Source organism: Pagrus major, chromosome 5 (assembly GCF_040436345.1).
Source record: "Pagrus major chromosome 5, Pma_NU_1.0".
In the NCBI taxonomy this organism is placed as follows: Eukaryota; Metazoa; Chordata; class Actinopteri; order Spariformes; family Sparidae; genus Pagrus; species Pagrus major.
Genome location: NC_133219.1, coordinates 36583701 through 36608621, shown reverse-complemented (window position 1 = coordinate 36608621; position 24921 = coordinate 36583701). Strand labels below are relative to the sequence as shown.

The following is a 24921-nucleotide window of genomic DNA, read 5'->3' as shown; positions in this document are numbered from 1 at the left end:
GTGGGGAAATGGATACATCTAAACAAACACAAATCTACTCTGTGCGCGATACGTTTAGTTATGTATTCGCTGTAATTCACAAATATAAGTCAGTACATCTTAAATTTATATAGTTTAGGATGTAAAAACTGGAAGAAATAGATTTGTACTTTCTGCAACTCAGGAAGGATTATATGGATTCTTACTCCTTATCACCTGTATTAATAAAGACTAAAACTCAGAGGTGGGAAATAATAAAGTACAAATACTTTGTTTCTGTGCTTAAGTAGATTTCAGGTATCTGTACTTTACATGAGTATTTATTTTTCTGACAACTTTTCACTTTTACTCTCTACAAGTACTTTTAACACAGTTATCTAAACTTTCTCCTCCTCACATTTTCATAACCGGCTCGTTATTTTAGTTTTGATGCATTTGAGGGGAATAATTGATTATCGATTGTTTACAACGCTCTACCAACACAAAATGGCTGTTTTTGATGTCCTGGGAATGAGAGTCAACATATCAACTATCTTTCTGGTGCATTTACAAACAGCTATGACAAATCCTACCGATTCTACCTTTAAGTTTAATAGTCGTTGAATTATATTAATATGACATGAGGTTCTGTTAGGTTTGCACAGAAATGTCCTTCATATGGATACTTTTATATTATGGATATTGAGTACTTCTCAGAGCCTGTACTTCCTTACTTCTATTTAAAGAAGTTGAATCAGTACTTCTACTTCTTTTTTTTACACTTCTCCTTGAGTAAAGAGTGTTTTTACTTTTGTATTTTTGTACTCTGTGGGCAAAATGTGTCATTTCTACTTTAACCATTTGTTAAACTAAAGATTCAAGTGTCATTTTGCTGTGCCAGCATCACATTACATGTCATTAGTACTGAATTAAAAGTACATTCAGATGCATTTAATCCAGAGAGACTGGATTAAATGGTCTAGCCCACAGGTCAGACGAGGCACTGTGGGTCAGTCCCGTACCTGCGGGGACGCAGCACTCAGTCTGCCTCACTGCTTAACTCTCCGCAGACTGGCACATTTCACTATCTGAGCACCTTTCTTCACATCCACAGTATCGGGCTACATCAGGGGGTGGGGAGGGGTTGGCGGCAGACGAGGTGGCGAGGATTGAGAAGAGGTTGGATGACAGGAGCAGAACAAGAGGGCGGGGGGGGGATGTTAGTAGGGGAGGGTAAAATGAAGAAGGAACAGAAATGGGAGAACAGAGGAAGGAAATAGTGCCATGAGGACAAACAACAGATGTAAAGAGATGTAATAGAAAAGTGAGACAAATAGGTAAAGGGAGAGGAAAGAGGGGGGAAAAAAAGAAAGAAATTATGTATAAACAGTAAAGAAAGGACAGGAGTGATGGGTGGCAGTTGGAAAGACAGTTGAAGATAAGAGGGCATCAGAAACATCTACAGTCTTTGGGATTCAGAGCAGAACTGTGTCAAATACTATCTGCAAACACATGAGATCTTTATATTCAGATGGCTGGGATCTGACCACATGAGACAACACCCAAAGTTTTGAATTGTCTCGATGTGTTAAACCCCAATCCTCCACTACTCGGCAAAAAGTTACGTGATTGTAAATACTACTTGACGCAGCTCTGATTCAGAGAGCCTTGCAGGTTTTGAGTGATACAGCACACAGTCACAGTTGAAGGTCTATAAACTTTAATGAAGGCAAAAAACACAGTCAGTCGTTGAGATGACTGATGGGGGGGCAGAAAAATATAGCCACTGCAAAGAGCCACAGTCAGTTCATTCAGTCTATTAAAGTGCATGAAAACAAACATATGACGTGTAGGTGAGGCTTAGTGGTGACTAAAATGATGAACTGTGAGCACTTCACCCAAAGCAACCAGAGCAGAGTGGACTCATTGGTTCTCTCTTGCATGCAGAAGATGAACATGAGGCGATAATATTTGGGTGGAGAACAGAAGGTCAGCAATCAAACAATTAACTAACCAAACTTTGCACCCATCGTCACTAGATCAATAAATAATACAACTTTTCAGATCCTGAGAACAAACACACACAAACTGTTCTCAGCCTATCGTAGTGAAGCTCATGCAGGTTAAGGATGAGACGAGACCCTCTCTCCTGTCTACCACAAGCTTGCTACTACATGGACGTCGTTCAGCTGCGTAAATCTGATCCGATTCAGTCCATTTGCGCTCTAAGCGCTCCCCCCGCACATCCTAGCTAATAACAGAAGGGGAGCCTCAGGGTGTTGCAAGGCCTCGCGGGCCAACAGAGAGCTGCCTGCAGATCAGAAGCCCACCTTGCTGCTGTCCCGGCCCAGGATGGCGTAGTTAATGAACTGCTCAGCATCAACCTCCAGCTCGTTGGCGTCCTGCAGAGAACCCTCCACGCTCACCTCCTGAACCCCCTCCTCACCTGAACCCTTCCCTCTGCGCACAACCTTACGCACAATCTATCACAAACGCACACAGGACAGGAGGGTGGGAGAGAGTGATGGGTGGAGGCAGAGAGTGGGAATAAGGCAGTGAAAAGACAGAGTTGGTGACATATAAAGAAATGATGTTTAAATAACAGTGAAATCTATTTTCTGGGATCAAATATCAAATCTACAGTGCAATGAATGCTGATGAACTTTCTCATGATTATTAATTTAATAATCATTCTGTGGAGCGATCATGGGTGAGTTTTTTTGACACTGACACAAAGGAAACAATAAGTGAACCCCAGTTTAAGAATGCAGATGAGATGGCTGACCTTTTTTGTGACAATGTTTCCATGTTCATCCGTGAACTGCTCCTCGCTCACTTGCTCCCCGGGAAGATCTTCAACCTCATCGCCCTGTGGACAGAAAAACAACATTCATACCCTTAAATAACTTCTGTGACTCCTACAAAGACATGACTTTCCCAAAGCATAAAAAGTTAAGTAAAGTCAGGCTGGTGGACATTAAAATTAGCACCCAGTAAATTATGGATTCGGCATGTTAGAATAGCTGTCGCTGCAGCGTAATTACTTGCGTGCCATAAACCTCTCCGCTAATTGGAAACACAGGGAAGCAGATGAGCGACAGATGGGTGAGGGGTCAGAGGGATGTTTGTGGAAGCAACAGTTGGGATTTTACAAATGTTTCTTTATGGCACCAGTTCATGACAATGCTGTTGTAGCCCCTAATTATTCACAGTGGGTCTACACAGCTATTTATAAGCTCAAGGACATTCCTATAGCTGGAGAAGTGAGAACAAGGGTGAGTCGAGTCCGTGTAGACCTGATTACACTTGTTAACAGTCGTGTTAACTGTGACAGAGTCGGACATACAGCAGGAGAAAATGCCAAAGAGTCCAGAAGGCTTTTTAATAGAACTGGAGTCCAAACTTGTCGAGCCCAAGACAATCTATTTACATCCATAACAGGAGGAGATATACTTAGCCACATCTGCACATTTATTTGTTGGAAAAATCTAATTATAGGAGTCATTGTCCTGAACACTGTCCTCAGTCTCTCCACTCACGTCACATCTTTTACCCTTGTTACATATAATACTGCATTATTTCCTCATTCTCTCTCCTGTGATTGTTGTTTCCCAGCCTGTGAAATAATTTTTCCAAACGTCTCCTCGACCAGGCTCTGTCCTCTCTCTCTCTGTACCTTGAGGATGACTCTACGGCGGACCACTCTGGTGGTGACGTTCTCCTCTTCGTCAGCCACCCCCTCGACCTCGCCGAGCTCGCGGTCCAGCTGAGCGTGGATGTAGGTGAGCACGGACCGCACGGAGCCGCTGGCTATGTGGAGGACATTCTGACAGCTGATGACCAGGAAAGCAAGCAGCACGAAGCTGAAGAGGAGCTCTGTCACCAGGGCCCACATCGCCCCACGTTTTTGAAATCAACAAGCCAAAAAACGACAACACGCTCCTTCAGCCGTCAGTGGCTCCTACTTCCCCACGCCGCGCTTCTCTCAGCTGAGAGAAAAAGGTAACAGCTGCAGCCTTCTGCCACTGGTTCAGTCCTTCAGTTCATGTCCGTCCTCCACTAGCCGGGGCAGCGGGCCCTTTCCACGGGTCTCTATTCCTTCTCCTTCCCTCTGTCGGGTCAGGAGTATCCCCCCTCAGTGACATCAAATCCAAGCAAAAGCAACCTTGGGAGGTTTCTATTCCCACCTCTCTCTCTTTCTGACCATGTGACCGGTGGGCTTTAAATACCTCTGGCTTCTCCAGGGTGTGAGTGATAAGAGCACTAACAAACCTCAGCCCTGACTTCCTTCAGGTACTTTAACTACAAACTATTTCTCACTCACACAGCTTAGTAGAAACATTTCCTCAAAAAGTACGTCACAATTATGCATCATACAGAAAGCTTCAGGATTATGAACCATATACAACGACAGGCTGACAAAACCTCTAAAAACAACAAGTCTATTTCTGCTTTCACACACTTTCCCAGCTGAGATCGTCCTTTACAGTTTGATTGCGGTGGTGTCGTTCCAGAAAAGTTAACACGTGGGAATGACTCGGGCGAGGATCACGTAACATGAGCGGGACGGTGAGAATGCCTGCTATATTTGGCTGGACATGTTGCTGTTTGTGCCCATCTTGGGGCCCGAGCCTCTGTGTGTTTGGGTGTGTGTGTGTGTGTCAGTGTTTGATTGTTTGTTGGCTGCATGTTGTTCAGAATCTATCATGAATAATTTGATACGGATCTGAACTCTAAGTCTGACTTTAAGGTTGCTTGATGTCTTATCTGTTCGGCTCTTCCCTGCTACATGTAGGTTGAATCTTCGCTAATTCATATTTAAATTCCACATATAGAAATCACAGTGATTTCTAGTCATGATAGCAACATAGCTACATGGATGGCAATGTCGTTCTTCCACCACTTTAGCCCAGACTGCTGACCTGATCTTTCCCCTAGTGCCACTACGAGCTTGACATTTGTGGTTTGCCATAAAATGCGGCGCACATATTCATATCCCCCTCAGGATAAACTGCAATAACTGTGGCCTCAATACAGCCTGACAGAGCTGCTAGCATGGCTGTAGTCTCTTTGCCTCATTATTATTATTACAGGTGCAATGTGTCAGAATTTGAAGGCTGCTCCAAACAAGTAGGGGGCAGTATACCACCAGAGTAACCACCGAATGCTGCTCACCATACTGTTTGCTGTAGAAAGGAGCATCACACTCACCTGGCCCTTCAGGCGCACGTCGTCCCAGGCCCTCAGCTCTGGTACCCTGTGTGGGAAGCCCAAACCCTTCTCAAACGGCTGGGTACCACGGAAGTGCCCCCGTAAGATCTCCGAGTGCCCCATGTCCCTCACAGGCTGAAGCAAGGCCTCCTGGGACACGTGGGACTGGTCTCCGTCAACGGCGTTACATACTGAAGACATCATGGTGTCCATAGCCTGTCTGGGTTTAGGCTGACTGCCCACCCAGGCCTGTGTAGGGTCAGTGACAGGGATCCATCCTGGGCCTGACTGTTCCTGCAGGTAGGAAAGGAAAGAGCCTCCACCACCTCCATTTCCACCATTACCTGACCTGGAAGGAAAGAAAGGATCAATGTGGAGGTGGTACATGCTCACTCCAAAGTAAGCATGTAAAATAACTTATGATAACCCCTTAGCTTTCCTTCCTCTGCAGGAAATTTTCAAAAAAAACTCCAGTTTACCAGGTTAATGAGATGTTAGCACAGATCTGTTTAACAGTTCAGTTTTGTTGTTGTAATTGTCACCTGAGAGGCAGACAGAGGTCTGACTCACCTGTCTCCATTCCGATCTGCAACACAGCTCAGGCCAGGTGACTCACTCAGCCGAGCATACACCCTTTGCTGTCCTGCAACAAGAGAAAGCCCTTCCACTGAGCCCGTCCCTCCTCCTCCACCTCCTCCTCCTCCTCCAGCTCCATCTCCACCAGTCGTACTAGTGAACGCTGATGCCTCCGAACTTGCCTCTGACCCCTGACCATTGTTCAGCCCGTTAAGATTCATCCCAGCGATGGTGCCCCCGAGCGAGGCTGGCGTGGCAGTGCTGAGCGAATCAACGCCCATCTCTGAATCGTCTTCGGGTAGCTCAATGGAGCCACTCAGCACCCCACCCCCTCCGCTGGCCGCACTGGCCTGACTGGCCGGCCGACCCAGACTTCCATACGGCAGCCCCAGCAGACCTTCTGAATCATCAGCATTGCTGCACTCCAGCGAGGAGTCCTCCACAGGCACCAGGGAGGGGCTGTTGCCTGAGGGCCACACCTGCACATCAGACATCTCCATGAGGGTGTCTTCTTCTGTGGTGGCAATTGGTGCACAGTCCAGACTGGAGACTTCCTGCCAGTAAGGCTCAGAACCCAGCGGGGAGGGCAGGCTGTACTGCATGGATGCCGGTGAGAGAAGCTCTTCCTGCGCGAGCCCATAACCTGGAGCGAGACAGAGAGAGGCACACTGACACCCGGCCCCCCGCCTCGCTCCCCACCTCACCCCCACAGCACCGGGAGCCCGGGAGGGGGCAAGTGCCCCTGCCCAGGAACTGGGCATCTAGGGGAGGAGTAGAGGAGGCTGAAGGGACAAATGGGAGAGAAGTGGGGGGAAGGAGAGGGGAGGGCCAAGACAATAGGAGCTGGAATAAAGGTGCAAGGAGCTTAAGACAAGAGAGCAAGGGCAGCTTTTTAGAAGAGGGTTTGTCAAGCTCGATCAGCCAGCGCTGACGGTGAGAGCAGCAGCGGCAGCAGCAACAGACACAGCCAGACGGACTGAGAGAGACTGACACTGAGGTTCGGATCCGGCAGTGACTGATGCTGCTCTGCTGGCTGCCACCTGCGGGGAGACGGACAGGAATTACTGCCTCTGCCCCCCAACCTGGGGCCGGGACACACACCTGTCAGGCAGGGACACACACACACATGCCATAAAAACACTCTCTCACTCTCCGTCTCATACTATCGTACACAGACAGTCGTACTCAGATATGCATGCATTCAAACCCACTCAGAAGACAGGCAGGTTAATATTGTTGTCAGGCTGGATAGCATGCACGCAGGCAATCTCATTCTCTCCTCACACACAGGTGCACACACATCGGCTCACTCGCCACAGATACGTTCTCTCTCATTGACACACATATTTATTATAGTACATTCAGTATAACACAGCTTTATAAACACATAACCTATAGTATTGCTGATATTTATGCACACACACCAACAGTACACTTGATTTTTCTTTCACTTTGAAAGGCACATGTTGGCTGCCTCAAACATAAATTTGAATTATTTCAAGTGTAATCATATCAAATAGAAAAAACTGCACGTGGTTGTGCTGTGGACTCAGGTCACTCCTACAGCTGTTTTGAACACCCCGCCTAACGATATCTTTTGTTATCGTTTTTGTAAAGGCAGACCTGACATGATAGCGCAACGTCACAGCAGCAGGATTTTTTTTTTTTCCTTTTATTGAGATAATAACTGCATATTGCACAAAAAGAAAGAAAAATCCAGTTAAGGCCTACGAAGAGTGAACTTTTAATCTTGAATCTGCCTTGTATGCATCATGTAACCTGAGCGTACTGACTGAACTATTCTGAAAACTACCCTGGACATCAGGTGAAGAGTTAATGTAAAAAATTAACAAATGGCGATGCAGGTAAAGAAAAGTGTGAGCGCTACTATGACTGTAACAGAGGATGAAATAGGAGATGTACTGCAGGGCAAACAGTATGTAGATAAGAGCAGGGAGAGGAGGCGATTCCTCTGCTGCATGAGCATGTGTGCATGCAGAGAGAGAGAGAGAGAGAGAGAGAGGCTGACTGTATGTGTGGACTGTATAGTGATGAGGAAACTGTGCAGAGCGTGGGGTGTAACTTGAGTCATGGCTGCTGCTGAGTACTGCTGAGATTGCAGGAGATATTTGTGACACCGAGCGGCCAGAAAGACCTCTTGTCCTACTTTCTGCTTTCTCATCGAGCCTCCTGACTTCTGTCTGTTGTCTACAGGAACTAGGAGTCATAAAAATATATATTTTTGTGGGGCTCTTGACTTTGACTCCCGAGTTTTTGACACCCATTGCTGATGAAATCCACATGTTTACTGCACTGCCAGAAGACAGAAAATGATGAGTAACAGATTCATAACTTATTTTTATTTGTGTCACAACAGATGCTGCAGTATCTGCTGTGTCAGGTTTCTGTTTATCTCTTTATCTGTCCTTTGTCTGCACATTATTATATGACATCTTATAAAAGCCTATTCACTTTCTTACTTCAAGAAAATGTGAGTCATTATACTTTTAATATCGGATAAACAAGACAAAGTCTGTTTTGGAAAGAAAGTACATCCACACATTTCTCTTGCAATGAGGTGCAGGATCAGGTGTGTATAAGTGTTTATATATATTAAATTCAGGACCTGAAGCCTTGATTACTCTGCTATGCATCTGATTTTAATTCATTTGTAAATTAATGAGTATGTCAGTCCTCTCTCTTCATGTTAGTAGATGAGGGAGTGATGGTGAAACAAAGATTTGGAGATGGAAGAAAGACAGAAATTAGAGGAATGGGCGAGTGTGAAATATGAAAAATGTGTGATTGCTTGACCCCCCTGATTCAAAGACATAAAAAAACATAAGCAGTGAAGCTCACATGAAAGTACGTGTAAAGGAAATATACTTATTTGCCCATACACTTAACACTGATACACTAGACACACATGTATATGGAAGACACAAAACACTTAAAACACAGATAGAGACGCTCACACTGAGACACTCACACGGACTCATTGATGAGTTCACATTAAACAATAAGCACATTTACAATAAGAGGAGGAACAATATCATATTGACCCTCGTACAACACTCACAAAGACATTAAAACATATATTTCACACAAAATAACCCATCAGATGGACACAGTTTACACATAGAAACCAGTGACATACAAAACAACCACAACATTCATACATGAACAGAGCAAACACGAGGCAGAGTTCACAAAAAAAGGTTTGTGGCCTTTTTTACCCCCCATGGGACAGATCACTGTGGAGGAACAGAGACAGACTGTAGGCTCATTGTCAGTACGCATGCTCATGCAGAGATATATGTCTGTCGGTCAAGCAGCATTAGGCGCCAATGCAGCGTTTGAGTCGTCATCTCCAACAAGCTCCTGCTCCCTCATCCCAGTGTCTTCATGCAAACACAGGGTGGAGATGAGCGATGAAAAGTCAGCCTCGTGCAAAACATGCAGACAGGCAGGAGGTCAGGGGAAGAAGGGATGGGAAAAGAGGGGAAACGACAGAGAAAAAGATAAAAGAGAAGAAAAAAAAGGGAGCAAGAGACGGAGAGGAATATAAAATAGGGTGATGGTCACAGACAGAAACAGCGAGAGAGAGAGTGAGGGTCACCTCCCCCCTCCCAGTGGGTGCTGAGTACACAGTCTGCGTGTGAGGGGTATTTGGTCACAGAGCGGACACTTAAAAAAGGTGGGGTTTTTATCAAGAGCACGAAAATAAAGAAAAATGCACGACTAGTCGCAAAAAATTAAAAGATAAAAGATGTGGGTCAGAGGTCAATATGAGGTCGGCATGAGGTCAGAGTTCGGAGAGGAGTGAGAAGGAGGAAGAGTAGGACGGCTAGGCTGCAGATGACATGTCCAGAGAAACACAGAGAGAGGGACAGATTCACAGGGAATGAAAAACAGGGCTCCCAAAAGGACATTCAGTGCACCAACATTAGCCCTAAAGAGACTCAAACTACCCCTCATGCAACCACAGGCAGAGAGAGTTTAAATGCCCCCTTGCAAAAGTCTAAAAGGAGAGGTGGCACTAGTGTATTTTTTTTTTTTAATCTTCTAGCCTAGAATAAACCTCGCTTACCTACAATAGAGGTGCACTAAGGAAAACTGATAAGAAAAAATCAGACAGAATTTAATCTGACAAGAGGGAAAGACAGGTGTAGAGAAAGAGAGAATAACGGCTGCAGTAGAGCTGATGACTCTAGCAAACATTCGTTCATCTTTTAACGAGTAAAAAAACACTATTTCGCTGTTAAAATAGGCCTCGTATGTGGAGGACTGAACCTGAGTTAAAGGAGCAGTTCAACATTTTGGGAGGAGAGTTTATTAAGGAGAAGATAGATATTCTCATCGGTGTATAGTGAGAATAAAGCTACCGCTGCCAGCCAGTTAGCTTAGCTTAGTATAAAGAAACAGCTAGCCTGGCTCCGTCCACAGGTTAGTAAGTCCACCTACCTCTGAAGCTCACTAATGTAAAGCACATGTTGTTTATTTAATTCACGCAGAAAATAAAGTGCAAAAAATAACAATTTCTTGGCCACAGTAAGTTCTCGCCAAGAAACCAGAGGAGACCGGAGACAGGAAGACAAAGTTAGGGACAAAAACAGTTAGCCTAGACAGGCCGGCTAACTGTTTCCCCCCTTTATAAGTCTTTAGCTTTAGCTTTAGCTTTAGTTAAGCGAAACAGCCGCTTGCAGTAGCTTCATATTTACCGTACAGACGTAAGAGTGGTTTCAAACCTCTCATCTAACTTTCAGCAAGAAAGTGAATTATTTCCCAAAGTGTTGAACTATTCCTTTAGCATGAAATGAATAAATTAACCCGTGATACGAACTAAAAAATGAATTAATAAATCTAATGCACAAGAAAATAAAAAAAAACTCTTTTGTCCTTCACTGTCCACAATATATATTAAAGGTTGTGGCCTGTTGTTTCTTTTCATTTTCTTTGAGCATTTATGGATTTATTTTTCATATCTTTTGCCTTGTTTTATTTATTTATTGGATTATTTCTGAGCGTTTTATCCCTCGACTCCTTTTACGTGTTGCCTTAAAAAGTCAGGTTTGGTCCTCCACTTGGTCACTGTGCCCGATGGACGGACTTAATCCGGACAGTGAGTCGTAAAAATCTTAAAAACTGGTCACTCTGATCATTGTGAGATAAGCAGAAGACACTGTATCCAGGAATTCAAAGCACCAACGCGTTTTTTTTATTACGTCGAACATCAAAGCAGGGACGGCCTTTGGGAGGCAGGTAGCCAGACAGATAGACAGACAAGACAGATACACGGTTATCAGATTCACTGCAGCTGTGATCTGAACGTCTCCCTTTTCACCCTTTGACCCCTCATGGTCGTATCTCTGTATGCATCGTTACATCTCTTGAGTATTGCTCCAGTTTTCACAGAACGGGACCCGTCACCTGTCGGACTGACTCATCGTCTGCACCGGACACAGAGAGGAGAAGCCAGTCCCAGTAAGAGGGGGAGCTCACACCAGTCCAGAGGTGAAAATGGAGTCAATAAGATGTAGGGTATGCATGTGTGAAGGAAACCATGAGGAAAAAGAGTAAAAGACTGAGGACTGACAGGTTGGTAAGGAGGTCAGTTAAGCTAGGCTATACTTACAGTATGATATATGTGGACTGATCATGTATGACAATGTGTTGTTTTATAGACAATATATCACACTAAAATGTCTCTTAACTGATAAAAACTCTTAAAATAACAACAATGACAACAATAAGAATTATAACTACTGGTTATAAGATACTTGACTTATCTCTATGTGGACTACTTCAGTAGGGGGATCCTTGCAAACTCTGGAGATTCAGCGTTTAATCATAGTTTTTTTTGTTGTATACTTCTCTCTACTTTTCATCAAATTAAATGAATACACAGATGCACTACATGGGTTGTAGTACAGTAGGAGTGTCCTGAGTCCCTCTGCATGTTGCTGGGTAAAGTCCTGCAAAAGTTTGTGGCAGCTTTCATACACAACAGCATCACAGGGAGTAAATAAGAAAGACACGGGGACAACAGAGAGAACTGGGAGGGAAACAACTTTGCCTTCAGAAGGTTTGAGGGGATGTGGAGATACGTTTATTGGAGAGGTGGCTCAGGGTCAAGGCAGAAGGGACGTAGGGGAAGGGGCTGCACTGTGGGATCTGGGAAGGGGAACTTACCATTGGTCATACCAGGGGAGAGGTGCTCTCTCTCGTTGTGTCGGCGTCTGCTGAGATCACGGGAGCCTTGTCTCACGGGCTGAGGCGGCTGGCCCTCCAACATGTTGACTATGTCCATACGGTCGATGCTCTTCAGAGCTGCGTACAAGCTCTCCACTGCAGAGGCGACGCGTGACGGAGGGACACAAGAAGACATGGAAACAGAGAGAGGAGGGGAGGGGTTCCCAGGACAAACAGCAATACCATTACAACACAATCTGACTGGGTTAAAGAGGCATCATGAATGAAGACATGAGGGGAAGAGAAATCCACAGTGACTTCAGGTCTCGTATACTCACTCTTGGCCCTCTTGCCCTCGCGAGTTGCCCACAGGTTGAGCAGCGCCGAGCTCTGCTCCAGCAACGAGTTGGGATTCTCCACACGGATCTTATTGATGTCATCCACGCTGAGCTGAAGCTCGCGAGCCAACTCTGTGCAAGAAAATGATTCAGAGAGCATTAAGTAAACGAAGGTAATATTTATATCCTTTCACTCATGAGTCACGCTGTTTGGGGGTTCTTGAGATGGCGCACTGCTTCACAGTGGCTCAAATCCACAAGAGGCACAATACTCTGTCTGTCAAACAGCTCCGGCTCTTGGCAGGAAAACAGAAAATAATTAGTTTCATTGGCCGGCTGCCATGTTAGAACTTTGTTCAATCAGCGGCGAGCTAGGCAAGCTTGTCCGACATAAGGCAAACATGGAAGGTTTACAGCAAATAAAAGCAAATTCGGTATATTTGAGTTCACTTACCAGCCCAGCTCAGCCCCAACTGTTCTGCAATCACCGCCATCTTCAGCTCTGTTCTCTCCATGGCACTCATCGAAGCTGCACAAACCAGACCACGACTGACTATTGAACATCTGACTCTAATATTATCTCTGCATGTTTCATAATTATATCATTATAAGGAAATAAGCAGGTGTAATCATTTACAAGTGGGAGAGTGAGCGCTTCATACCCATTGCAGGTTCATTTAGTGCGCTATATCTTTCTCTTAAAGCCAGCGGGGTCAGAGTTCGCCTCCGGTCTTCACTCCCAATTATCTAAAGGTCACGAGCAAACAACATTCAACACTGAAGTCAGTCATATCAGGGAAGATACACCACGTGTCTTGTTATAGGTGCCATAATGTAAAAGTGAGATTTCCATGTCTTTTTTGATTATAATGCAGGTCTTGGTGGTTTATAAATAGTTTAAATAGCCTTTAACATTAAATCATGTAAAGATTCTCTAGTAGACACCAAGTAAAACTATACACCTGAGCATGAGCATTATATGACAGCTTTACCTTGATACATGGAGGCATGGTGATGTTGAGGTTACAGAGCACATGTTGACTGTCCTCATACTTGGTGGACTTGCGCAGGAAAGACAGAAATCCAGCGGGCTCTTTACTGCTGTCTCTCACCTGAGACACACAGACACAAGACACATAGAGCCGGGACAGAGCTGGGGAAGAAACAGTAAATGACAGAAGAGAAGGCCAAATGTGATACCTTCACAGAGACGGGAAGACGGTTATCTCTGAAGGCCTGGAAGCTGAAGCAGCGCGGCTGCTGGGTGGCCTTCCTCACCGGCACCAGATTCCCTGAACACTCCAGGTGAAGCGGCATTCCCTCCATCACCTGACAGATGTAACACAGGGATTAGCCAAAGTGGGACAACCGCCTCCGCAGGACCTGTGCTCCCTATCGTCATACCACATCAGTGTGATACACTGCCATCATCTCTGAACTGACCTCTATGTCTCTGCTGCGAGCCACCTCTGTAAAGTTCTCGTGTTGTTCCAGGGTTTTATCCATCTTATCGTCGGTCATGCAGTAGCACCGCAGGCGGCCCTCACGCAGCTCGTTCATCTTTGCAAACACTACAAACTTGGCCATGTAGGGTACGGCTGACAGTTCCCTGTAGAGCAGGTTGGCAAAGGAGACGGCCTCAGCTGTCCGAGGACAGTCTGCGAGCCAGAACCTGGGAGGAAACAATGACATGGAGTCACGCTCTGCTCTTAATCACAGCTGAGCTGCTTGCTGAAATGATTGGAAACGGCGAGTTTAATGGTTTGATGGTTGATGTATTGTTTGCGTTGCCAGCTGAACTTACCGCGCTGAGACATTGGTTGTGAAGCTGGCACATTCATTGGCATACAAAAGCTTGGTGGTGCCAGTAATGTCTTCCCATTGGGCCGGGGCTGTGCCACCTGGGAACCAGACAGGATCAGAACTGGATGATACAGCTTCAGAAAAGGTCACATGGAGAAGTCTCATGCTGACAGTGTTTATATAAAATAAGAACCACTTTCACCACTGAAAATCAGCTGTTTGGACCCATAGATCTGTCCCTGCCATGGAAGGAAACTGCTCCCGTTGATACAAACGCACACACACTTACTCACCCACCCACACAACTCCCAGTCGTGGCATGCAGTACCTATAACAGAGCAAAGCAGACGCAGACTGGTGGTGTCGCCCTCCCCGGCGTCTCGCGGGCTCTCCTTCCAGGACGGCGGCAGAGGTATACGCAGGCCGATGGGCCGGTGAAACTTGCGCCGCCGAGGCTCCACAGTGACCACGGGGCTAAAGTTTGCCTGGTTACCCAGCAGCTTTGCAACCAGCTCATCTGGAACTGGCTGAGCCTGAGGTCAAACGTAAATGATGGGAGAGAGGGGGGTACGCAACACAGGCACGGGTTTGATGATATGATAGAAATAAAGGGAAATTACGTAGCAAAAACAGATGTAGGGATAACATGAGAGCAGATAGATGGAGATGATGGGAGGTAGATGATGGCGATGGATGAGAAATAAGGAGAGGAAAACCGAAAAGGAAAAAATTAAGGATGAAGAGAAAGAGAGAGAGAAAGTCCACGGTGAATAAAACAGCTCACTTGGAAAAGACAATATCAACACAACTTGGTCGTAGGACTTAATAACTCTTTTTTATTGCAAGATGTAACAAAGTGTGTTAACATGAAGCTTTTACAATCATGAATACAAAATGGATATCAAAGAAAAAAAGGCACTGTGGTTTATTTTTTTCATCAGAGCCACAGAAACATTTGAGTTAAATAGATATAACTTTCTAAAAATAGTTAAAATCATTCTGAAAAATATCTATTTCACTTACATTCGGTTACATTTACCATATTCAGCTTAGAGGTTACGACATGTGTGGTAGCATGTTAGTTTACAAGACATCGTTAGCTTCATTCATGAGTCTAATAAACACGCAGTAGAAGGTCCATTCACACTGTATCTATCTCTCATTTTGGTTCACTGTAACATATTCTGACATAGGAATCACAAGTTTCCATCTGATTATTAAAATTAACAAGTTGCTGATCTAATTCCTATGACCTGTATTCATTAAAGGATTAACAGGTTGTTAATAATAACAATTAATGCCGTCACAGTGTTAAACTGGAATGAAGAAAGAAATGAAAATCGCATGCAAATGGAAACTTGAAATACCAAATATACATATACACATAACAGCAGAGAATTATAGAGAAAGAAAATATTACATGTAATAAACTTCATATATAATGTTAATAAAGGTTTAAAATTAGTAAATCTGTGAGAAAAAGTATCACTGTGCCAAAATAAATATAATTATTTACTATCTTTTACTTATAATTGATAATTGGACGGTTGCTTTATTCTGCAATTTAACCATATATTTTTTTTAAATCTCCAAACGTTCATATTCTGATTTTACAGCAGATTCAATGATATCATTCATTCCTTGATTCGATGTTTCCTGTTGTAACATGATGTTGGAGCAGGACGTTAGACAGCGGGGGACAGGAAGTCATCACCCTTTTTATAGGATAATTATGAATAGGTCGGCTTAAAAACAAGTCTTTACTGTATAATTGAATGTGGTAAAGTGTCCTTAAAATCTTGTCTTTGGTGTGAATGTTTGAGAAACTCGAAGACCAGAAAAGTGTAGCTGTACAGACAGAAAGTGGCTAAAATCTCAGGTGTTCAGGTGTCACACTAATTATTTTTTGTTTTTAGCACAGTTTCCTGACATTCATGATACCAAAACCACAATAAGTACAAACTCAAGCACAGTGTTTCATGGCTGTAGCAAGGATGCAGAAGATTTCCTATCAAGTATGTTCGACTAACTGCACTTAGGTATCTCAAATTAGTGTTAAGTATACTAAATACAGAGCTTTGCCAGTGTCATAAATACATTAGTGACATCACTTTAAAACAAACAATAACATATCAGCGCTAAAGGAGCAGTACACAGTTGTATAAAGGTGCCAAGTGCATGCACTGTGTGAAAAGAAGGGCAAGAAGGTCCTCTAAAAATGTGAAAGCAAAATAAACAAACAACAGGAAACTAAAAATTGGAAAACTTGGCGCAGGCACTGATATGATCGGGTCATTCTGAGATCAATCAGAGTACATCCAACATGCTTTTATTCAGGCAACACAGGCATTAACGATTCTGTCTTTCTTCTCCTTCCTTCTCCTCATCGTCCCATCTCACCTGCAGCCCCAGACGGACTCGTTTGGTGACTGCCGTCTCGGGAAACGAGGCCTGGACCATCGGCACCAGTTTACTTGTCAGCGAACCTCCCTCCGGTCCGATCAGGTCGCTCTCTTGCTGGACTCGTGACACGACCGCAAAGTAAAGGGGGAAGTCTGTGGAGATGATTCGACGGATTCGCTTCTTCCCGAGCTCCTCTTGACTTTCTAAGTCTGAGGAGAGAACGGACGGCTTAATTCTCAAGACGTGACACCTCATGATGCTCAACCTGAGAGTGAGCGTGGCGTGTTTGGACTCTTACCCTCATCCATCCCGTTGAGGATTGTTTCTAGCACCTCGTCACCGTAGCGATTGCGATGTTCTTTCCAGACTGAGCCGTTCTCGCTCCTCAGCACCACGAGCTCCCGGTCGCCACGACCCAGAGCAGCAAAGTGGGGGATCTCCACTATCACCGGTCTGCCGCACACAAACAGGATCATACACAGACAAATGTTAATTAATTACTAATTACTAAATGCAATAACAAACTGACTGTCAAGGAAGCATGACTTATTTCCAGTCTCAGTTTCTTCCTCACCCCAGGAACTGCATGCTGGCCGGACCCAGGGAGATGATCCTGCTGGCCAGCCCCTCTCCCTCCACCAGCGGAGGGGGGCTGGTCAACTTCTGCGGCTTCACCAGGCGGCAGGTGATGCGGGTGGGTGCCGCACAGGTCCGTGGAGGTATGATGACACGCAGACCGTTATGCCTGCTGCCTCGCATTGAGCCGCCTCGAGCATCTACCATAAAACTGACCAGGAACCTGTCATGCGATGCAAAAATGTGACAATTAGCCACCAGGTCGGATATTAAATTGAGATAAAGTCAAATGCTGAATCTTCTGCTGACCCTGTGTGTATGGGACTGGCGACCGGGCTGACGTTGTCTGACGTCTCGGTCGCTGGGCTGCTGGGAATCAGTGAGTCCTCATCGTATTCTTTGGGCAGTGGAAGAGGAGTGTGTTGCTACAACAGACAGAAGAGACACAGTGTTCATTCTCAAAAGAACAGTGTTTAGCATAATGTTTTATACGAACCCTGAGGTGTATTACTTACACGATCATCTGCTTAATGTGATACGGAGACGGCTATTATGAACCCTTGCACTCATTTTTAGGTGCTATTTTTTACAGTGAATGTGGAGAAGATACATCAACAACCTTCAAAAGAAAGCTGAGGAGCGATTCTCGTTTACAATGTCAGGTTAGAAAGAGGATGAAACTAGAAAATCTGCATCATGTCACATGCTTTCAAAAGGAAATACCCTAAAAGTGTAACTATTTAAGTTTGAATGAAAACATGTCGATAACACTTCATATTAAGGTCTTTGTATTAAGCGTTAGTTCAAGCTACTACAAGGAACTTTCTTTTTTTGTTGATTACGGTGGCCTCTTTGGACAAAAGATGCAAACTTTGCTTTAGTGTCGAACCACCGGACTAAAGAGCAGCTTCTTCCCTCAGGCTGTTAGACTCCAAGTCATTCTCAGCTCTCCGGCATAAAAAATAGTTATTATTTTATTACTTATTCAACTTGGATAAGTCAGAATCGGACCCAGTTACAGACATTAAGAATAACTATTTTAGATATTCATGAATAGCTAATTTTCTCGCTGATGATTAAAGTCCTTAATGGCTGCTTTTTAACATTAATAAGACCATATAACTGTTAAAAAATAGCATATTACCATGTTTATTATTAGATTATAGGTCATTTATAAGGACTTGCTGAACATTTTAAAGATGCTTCAGATTATTAACAAAACCCTCGTGAGTTTCTTTATAATTGGATAATTAGGGATTCAATTTAATAAGACGTTCTCACTTTAGATCTGGCAGCTGCACAAAGCACAGTTACATGTTAAAAATGCATCATTAAATATGTATCAATCTTAATAAAAGCAACAAAAAAGCTTAGAAAAGGTGTTACTCCATAAACGTGTTTGTACTGCCATTGTAAAAAAACTCTTAAGGCTTTTACTGAGTAGTCTGTAAGTGCTCATAAATATCTTATAATCTAATAATACAAATTATGATGCTATTATTAAAGCTTACAAAGTCTTATTAATGTTAACAACCATCTTATAAGATGTATAAAGGCCTTATTACTTTATTATTATTGATAAATCATTCTTCTTCTTCTTATTAAAAATGCTTATTACAATTACCTTAATATAAAGCATTACCTTCAATGTGACCTGACTGTGACTGATGAAGTCAGATTGTCTCTGGTGCATCAGTTTTGACCTTTGTCCCCCAACAAATCCGATACTAAACTGCTGAAGTAGCCCTTCAGTATCTCACACATGCTTTTTCTGCACAGTACCTGATCTATCTCGTGCTCTTTGAGGATAACGGTCTCCGGAGAAACGCGGGGTATCCTGGGGATGGCTGGCGAGTAATTCCTGTTGTTTGAAAAAGAGCAAAACACAAGTCAGATTAAAGAAGTTCTGTTACATCTCCTCCCAAGTGCTCATCCCTGGTGTTTTTGGTGAGTGTCTATGGTGCATCCCCGTCTACCCCATCCACCTATTAGCTCGTGGCTACCAGCTTGGCTTTGCTCGCCTGCTTCCCCACCCCAGCCCCCCTTACGCTGTGCCCAGCCCTCTCTCGTACTCCAGTGATTTCTTGGGGGAGAGGAAATCGTCATCATGGTCTTTCATGTCATCCATCTTCATGTACCTGGCCCCTTCTGTCCCCAAGAGCTCCTCTCCTTCAGAGAACAACATGCCAAAGAGAGCGAACAGACGGAGGTCAGGTTGGTGAAACAGCACAAAGAGAAAGAGAGAAAGAAAAAAAGAACAAGATGGTTAACCAGAAGGGTTAGAAACACATGATAACCAAGGATTCAGGAGATGGCTCTGTGATTCAGGGGGTTAGACTGGTGAGATGAGACATTAGTGACGATGCTCTGCTCACTGACCTTCTTACTGTTCGTCAGCAGCAACAAATTAAATGCAGCAACTTCTACAAAACTAGAAACACTTAAAAAATAAGGCACGACGACAGCAGATCACTGTTATTAGCTGTAGTCCAACGCTTTTGATCCAAAATAGGATTGAACCAAGAGAGAGGGCAGCTTATAAATGTAGTCTGGTGTTTCCAACAGCATTTTAAGCATAATCTCATTCACAAATATGTGAATGAACAGTTATTCAGCTAAAGGTTTTACACATCAGCTGCCTCAGACAGCGATGAATGAGGAGATTTAAAAACACTTGAATACAAACAGAGACAAATCAAACAGCATCAGCCCAACTACAGCACACGAGCTGCTCTCTACTCTCCTCTGAACAGACGGGATAATCTCGAGATCGGTTTCGGTTACTTACCTCCCAAAACATGCAGTAATTTTCAAGAATTCACCAGCAAACCAAAGTGAGTCTTCCCTGAGTGTATTAACGTGTGAGCGTATCAGCACAGCCTGTGTGAGAGGGTGTCTGTATGCGGTCCAGAGCCAGAGCGATGTCGTAGGTGTCGTTGCACTGTGTTTGACTCTGAGTGCACTTCACACAGGTTCATATGGAGGCACATATACACATGTGTCGCGTCGTACAGGTATCTTATTATCATTCAAGCCTGTGCGTCAGATAACATGTCAATATCATTTCACCGGATATGAGATGTGTCTTTAAGACAGCGACTCAGCTACTTTCTATATTTAGAGCAACGGTGACAATCTGTCAGTTGAATTATCAAGAGACTATAAATATCAAGACATAATGTCCTCTGACATCATTGTCAGTGCTGTGGTCAACTTAAGGCTTTAAAAGTTAAACCTGCAGTGTGTGTTTTTTTTGCAGAGGTGGGGAGTAATGAAGTACAAATACTTTCATCATCTTTTTACTTTTTCTTCCTACGTTTGAACACAAATATCTTTCTACTCTTTACATTTTCAAAACAGCTTTGTCACTTTAGTTTTAACGCATTTGAGGGGAAGAGAAGACTGATTTCAACCTATCGACGCACATGTGGCAAGACGAAATGATGTAGAGGACGCAACAAGACAGAAACAGACAGAGAGGGAGACTCGAATGGGGAGAAAAAAGGGGGTGTTAGTGTCTCGTGTCTGCAGAGACTCTGCACAAATGTCGGTATTTGACGTCCTGGGAATGAGACTCAACAATCAACTACCTTTCTGGTGCGTTTATGAACAGCTTAGATGAATCCTACTATACCTGCCTTTGAGTTTAATAGTCTTTGAATTAGATTATTATGACGTGAGGTTCAGTTAGCTTTGCACAGAAATGGCCAGTAGACATACCATTCAGAGGGGTACTCTGAGTACATTTCAGAGCCTGTACTTTCTTACTTGAGTATGGAAGTTGAATTAGTACTTCTACTACTTTACCAGATACCAAAAACTATCTGAACTTCTTCTCGAGTAAAGAATGTGTGTACTTTTGCCACCTCTGTTTTTTTTGGCAGCAGAAACAAGCCGTTTTTGTCTCTTTCCCCTAACTCCTGGGGGAAATATCTGGATTTTTAGCTGCTAAATGCTACACTTTGTTCATAAGCTCGTTGCTAGCTTTGTCTGCCTGCCGTTTGGTGCTGGCGAAGTGGCACACTTTAAGAGGTTTTTCGTGGAAAAACAACCAAAACAATTGTCTAAAAGTCGCTCTAAGCCTCCGTAGGTTAACTGTAGGGTTTGGTATTAATTCTCTGTGGGTTCATCAATACGAGCGACTCCTTTCAGATCCAAACACAGCGAATCCAGTGATAATACAAATATGTATCAACCTTCCAACTTTCTAGCTAAACAAACACAGGAACACAAGACAAATGACGCGGCACATGATAGACATCACAATACGAACACACGACTGTAGACAAACACACGTCAAAGCGATGACTCCAGATAGACAGCACTACTCCACTATGAACTGCACAAGCTCACAGAGCAGATCTGAACCAAAAATGTTTTCTATTTGATTGGACATTAGTGATAATAGCAGCTTTATATGGCTGTAAAAAAACAAAACACTGCCGCCAGAACATGGAGGACAAAGGGACACCTGGAGAGTTAGAGAATGAGGGTGTTATTGAAGGGACACAGAAAGGTTACAGACATGGGTGCTATGGGTGCATGCCAATGAGAAACCAGAGCCACCATCACAGTGAGCACCACTTCAGTGGGAGAGGGAGAGAGGGAGAGAGGGGGAGAGAGGCAGGGAGATAAAGATGGAGCAAGTGAGCTTGAAATGGAGCCACACACTTTAAAACAACGACCTATGAATGCCGCACAAAGAAAGGAAAGACATTCATACCTAATGTTAGCTGTGCAATTCCTAAAAAAGGGCAAAAGGCAAAAAAAGGAATTGGAAAAAAAAACTGATTCAACATCATAAAATCAGCCTTGAAAAGAGGAAGTAATACTTAGATAAAAAAAATCATCATAGTCGACTGTTTCCTGAGTGATGAGTTTAATGACTGTGGTGCTCTACCTTCATCCTCGGACACGTCGAGGATCTCGTCCACTGTTTCTGGGAAACTCATGCGATGTTTCTCTGTGGTCGTCTGCAGGGCACAGTATGAAGAGGAGGAACCGATTACAAACACAGCAGCAAGTTTAAACTGTTTAAACAGCATTTCCATGTGATTATTCAGGGCGTAGTAGTGTTTCTAAACTTCTCACCATGGACACCGTCTCCTCAGTGACGAGCTTCAGGACGTCGATCACAGAGATGTAGCCCAACCTCTTAGCGATGGCCAGGGCCGAAGTGCCATTCTGTCAGACAAGAAGAGGAGCGGATGGATCAGATCTCTCATGACCAAACTTTAGGGATCATTAAGAGGAAGACACGAGGACTGTTCATGCTCACTGTTGTTGTCTCGTTGGGCTGAGCTCCGTGCTTCAGCAGCAGTGTCACAATGTCTGTGTGTCCCTGCTGGGCAGCCTGGTGCAGAGGAGTGTAACCGAGCTGGAGGAGAGACATAGACCTCGATGTTAAATGTACTCCTACTCATCAAATGTATAAATGTAACTGCTGAGACACATCTAGATAATATCTTTTCTCTAAATTATGTAGCGCAGCTGGTCTTTTTTTGTCACAAACATCAGCTTATTTAATTAAAATGCAAGTAAGCACAGTTCCTTCAAATTAAACCTGGTTTTCACTGTTCTATGGTGATAAATTGAATATTTTGGGGTTTCTGACTCTCAGTCAGACAAAACGATCAATGTGAATAACTCATTTTCTGACAGATTCAGAGTTAAATCAAGTAATCAGTCGATACTCAGTAATTAAATAATCATGAGTTGTAGCCCTACTGTACATCTGACCTTGCCAGTGTTGTATAAATACTTGAGTAAAGTAAAGATATTGTACAAAATGTTATTTTGATAAAAGAGAAAGTCACTCATATGAATGGTACTTAAGTAAAACTCCTAAAGTATCTGATGTTAAAAATATTTACTGTACGTAGTAAAAGTGCCAGTTAAAGTAAAGTACGCATAGCGACATGTATGTTTATACTGGATGGGTCCACTGATAATCAGCCTGGCCTATTATCGGATCCAAAATCCATATCTGTGTTTTGTTTTTTATCTAATTGCCGATGAAGTAATCATTTAAAAATGCACTACTTTGGCACTGATGCAGAATGTAATCGCAAAGTAACCAGTAACTAAACTTATCTTATAAATGTAATCTAGTAAAAAGTACAATATTTGCCTCCAAAATGAAGTAGAGTGGAAGTATAAAGTAGCAGAAAATGAAAATACTCTCTAATAAGTAAAGTACAAGTACCTCAACATTTTATTCAAGTTCACTACTTGAGTAAATGTACTTAGTTACATTCCATCACTGAACCTTGCTCAGTCAACAAAAAACTGTATTTCTGGTTCAGAATGCAAGTATACAAGCACAGTTTTAAATTTCAGTGACAGGAAATGTTCCTGCAACACTCCCGACCTCTGCAGGAAACACTGCAGACTCTTCAGAGAGGTAAATATATAAGAAGGCCAGTGTTGAACCCTGCCGCTGCCATGACTCGTGCTTGTGACTGTGTAATCTACTGTACTTGTACTCCAGTGTCACAGTGTGACTCATGCCTCGGCTGATTTTGCTGCAGTTCCCTCTCAAACCAGAGGGAGGCACTCACCCTCGTCTTGCTGTTGACGTTGGCCTGTTGCTGCAGGAGGAACTTCACCATCTTGATGTTGCCATAGTGACACGCTACATGGAGAGGGGTGTATCCCATCTGACAGTGAGAGAAATAAATAGTGAGACGTCTGAAACACAAAATCACTTTACGACTCGAGTGTCTTAATGACCTTTTAATTTGAATACTTTATGTAGATTTGATCCTATTCGGGGATTGAATGCTTCATGAATATTACATAAACTGATGGTTCAGATCCACACAGTCGAATCACTTTGAGAACAGAGCAGTGATAAAATTTACATTCAGGCCGCGATTTAGGAGTAAACAAGAGAGAAATAACAATAAAAACACTTTGAGATTATAATGGTTCCAGTAAAGGAGCCCCAAAACAAATGCCACCACCTAAAATGCTCGAATCTGAAGTGTTCATCAATGAGGCTCTGGTTCGCAGTGCTGTTGTTTTGACCATGTTATATAATTCTGCACATAAATTAAACCTTACTAACTATTATCTGCATTAATCTGATAAAACTTCATGTCAAAACACTGCTGTAGATCTTCTCTAAGCTCTGGAGGTCTAAGCGATGTGAAGCCCTCGAGGGTCGGGCCGTGCATTGATGGTAACATGACCCTCTGCTGGTGAGATCACCAGGCTATTTATGCCACATCACATAGACACAGTGGATGGCTCAAGTAGCTTCTGCTCTTAAAAAGTGTTTGATAACCCCCCCAAGAGTTCAAGGTGAAGCTCTCCCCCACCCTGAGCAGTTTAAACTGTTGGTTTTGTCTGACGTGAGGCTGATCTGAGAGGTCTTACCCGTGTGGCGGCGTAGACCGAGGCCCCTTGCTTCACCAAGATATCTGCGATACCAACATGTCCTTCCTGTGCCACCAGATGCAGTGGAGTTAATCCACTCTGCAGGGAACCGGATTCAAAAAGGTCAGAAACATCGAACACAGAACAAAATCAAGACCGAGTTACAGACGGACAGTCACCCTTTAACGATCCGTGTTTCTTACCTTGTTTCCGAGGTTGACGTTGGCCTGTTTGGAGATGAGCAGGGACACCATGTCGGGCCTTCCTTCCTGCGAGGCCAGGTGGAGAGGTGTGACTCCCTGCAGTGACTCAGCATTGGCCGAAGCACCGTACTGCAGCAGGCTGTTAGCCACCTCCACCTGGTTCTGCTTGGATGCTATGTGGAGGGCAGTGTAGCCATTCTGGAGCACAGACATGAGTTATAGTTAGAGGAAATATGAATGACACTGGGCCTCTCAACATGAATTATGTGTGTATCTTATTT

The 24921-nt window shown here is 43.7% G+C and overlaps 1 protein-coding gene across 1 annotated transcript in view; it reads right to left on the bottom strand.

Moving 5' to 3' along the window:
* Positions 1-1007: 1007 nt before the first annotated feature.
* The window catches only part of ank1a (ankyrin 1, erythrocytic a), a 105036-nt gene continuing 81122 nt past the window's right edge, over positions 1008-24921 (bottom strand). Inside the window, exons 19-45 of the mRNA XM_073467208.1 lie at positions 24641-24838; positions 24438-24536; positions 23618-23716; positions 22336-22434; positions 22149-22241; positions 21958-22030; positions 21781-21801; positions 19106-19226; positions 18840-18918; positions 17367-17482; positions 17056-17280; positions 16780-16934; positions 16479-16690; positions 14407-14611; positions 14080-14176; positions 13719-13947; positions 13476-13604; positions 13268-13387; positions 12938-13022; positions 12730-12804; positions 12276-12407; positions 11938-12093; positions 5740-6388; positions 5170-5518; positions 2744-2827; positions 2289-2441; positions 1008-1079 (exon numbers count right to left, since the gene is read on the bottom strand). Of these exons, the coding sequence (XP_073323309.1) occupies positions 1008-1079; positions 2289-2441; positions 2744-2827; positions 5170-5518; positions 5740-6388; positions 11938-12093; positions 12276-12407; positions 12730-12804; positions 12938-13022; positions 13268-13387; positions 13476-13604; positions 13719-13947; positions 14080-14176; positions 14407-14611; positions 16479-16690; positions 16780-16934; positions 17056-17280; positions 17367-17482; positions 18840-18918; positions 19106-19226; positions 21781-21801; positions 21958-22030; positions 22149-22241; positions 22336-22434; positions 23618-23716; positions 24438-24536; positions 24641-24838 (4125 nt within the window). The remainder of the gene's footprint in view (positions 1080-2288; positions 2442-2743; positions 2828-5169; positions 5519-5739; positions 6389-11937; positions 12094-12275; positions 12408-12729; positions 12805-12937; positions 13023-13267; positions 13388-13475; positions 13605-13718; positions 13948-14079; positions 14177-14406; positions 14612-16478; positions 16691-16779; positions 16935-17055; positions 17281-17366; positions 17483-18839; positions 18919-19105; positions 19227-21780; positions 21802-21957; positions 22031-22148; positions 22242-22335; positions 22435-23617; positions 23717-24437; positions 24537-24640; positions 24839-24921) is intronic.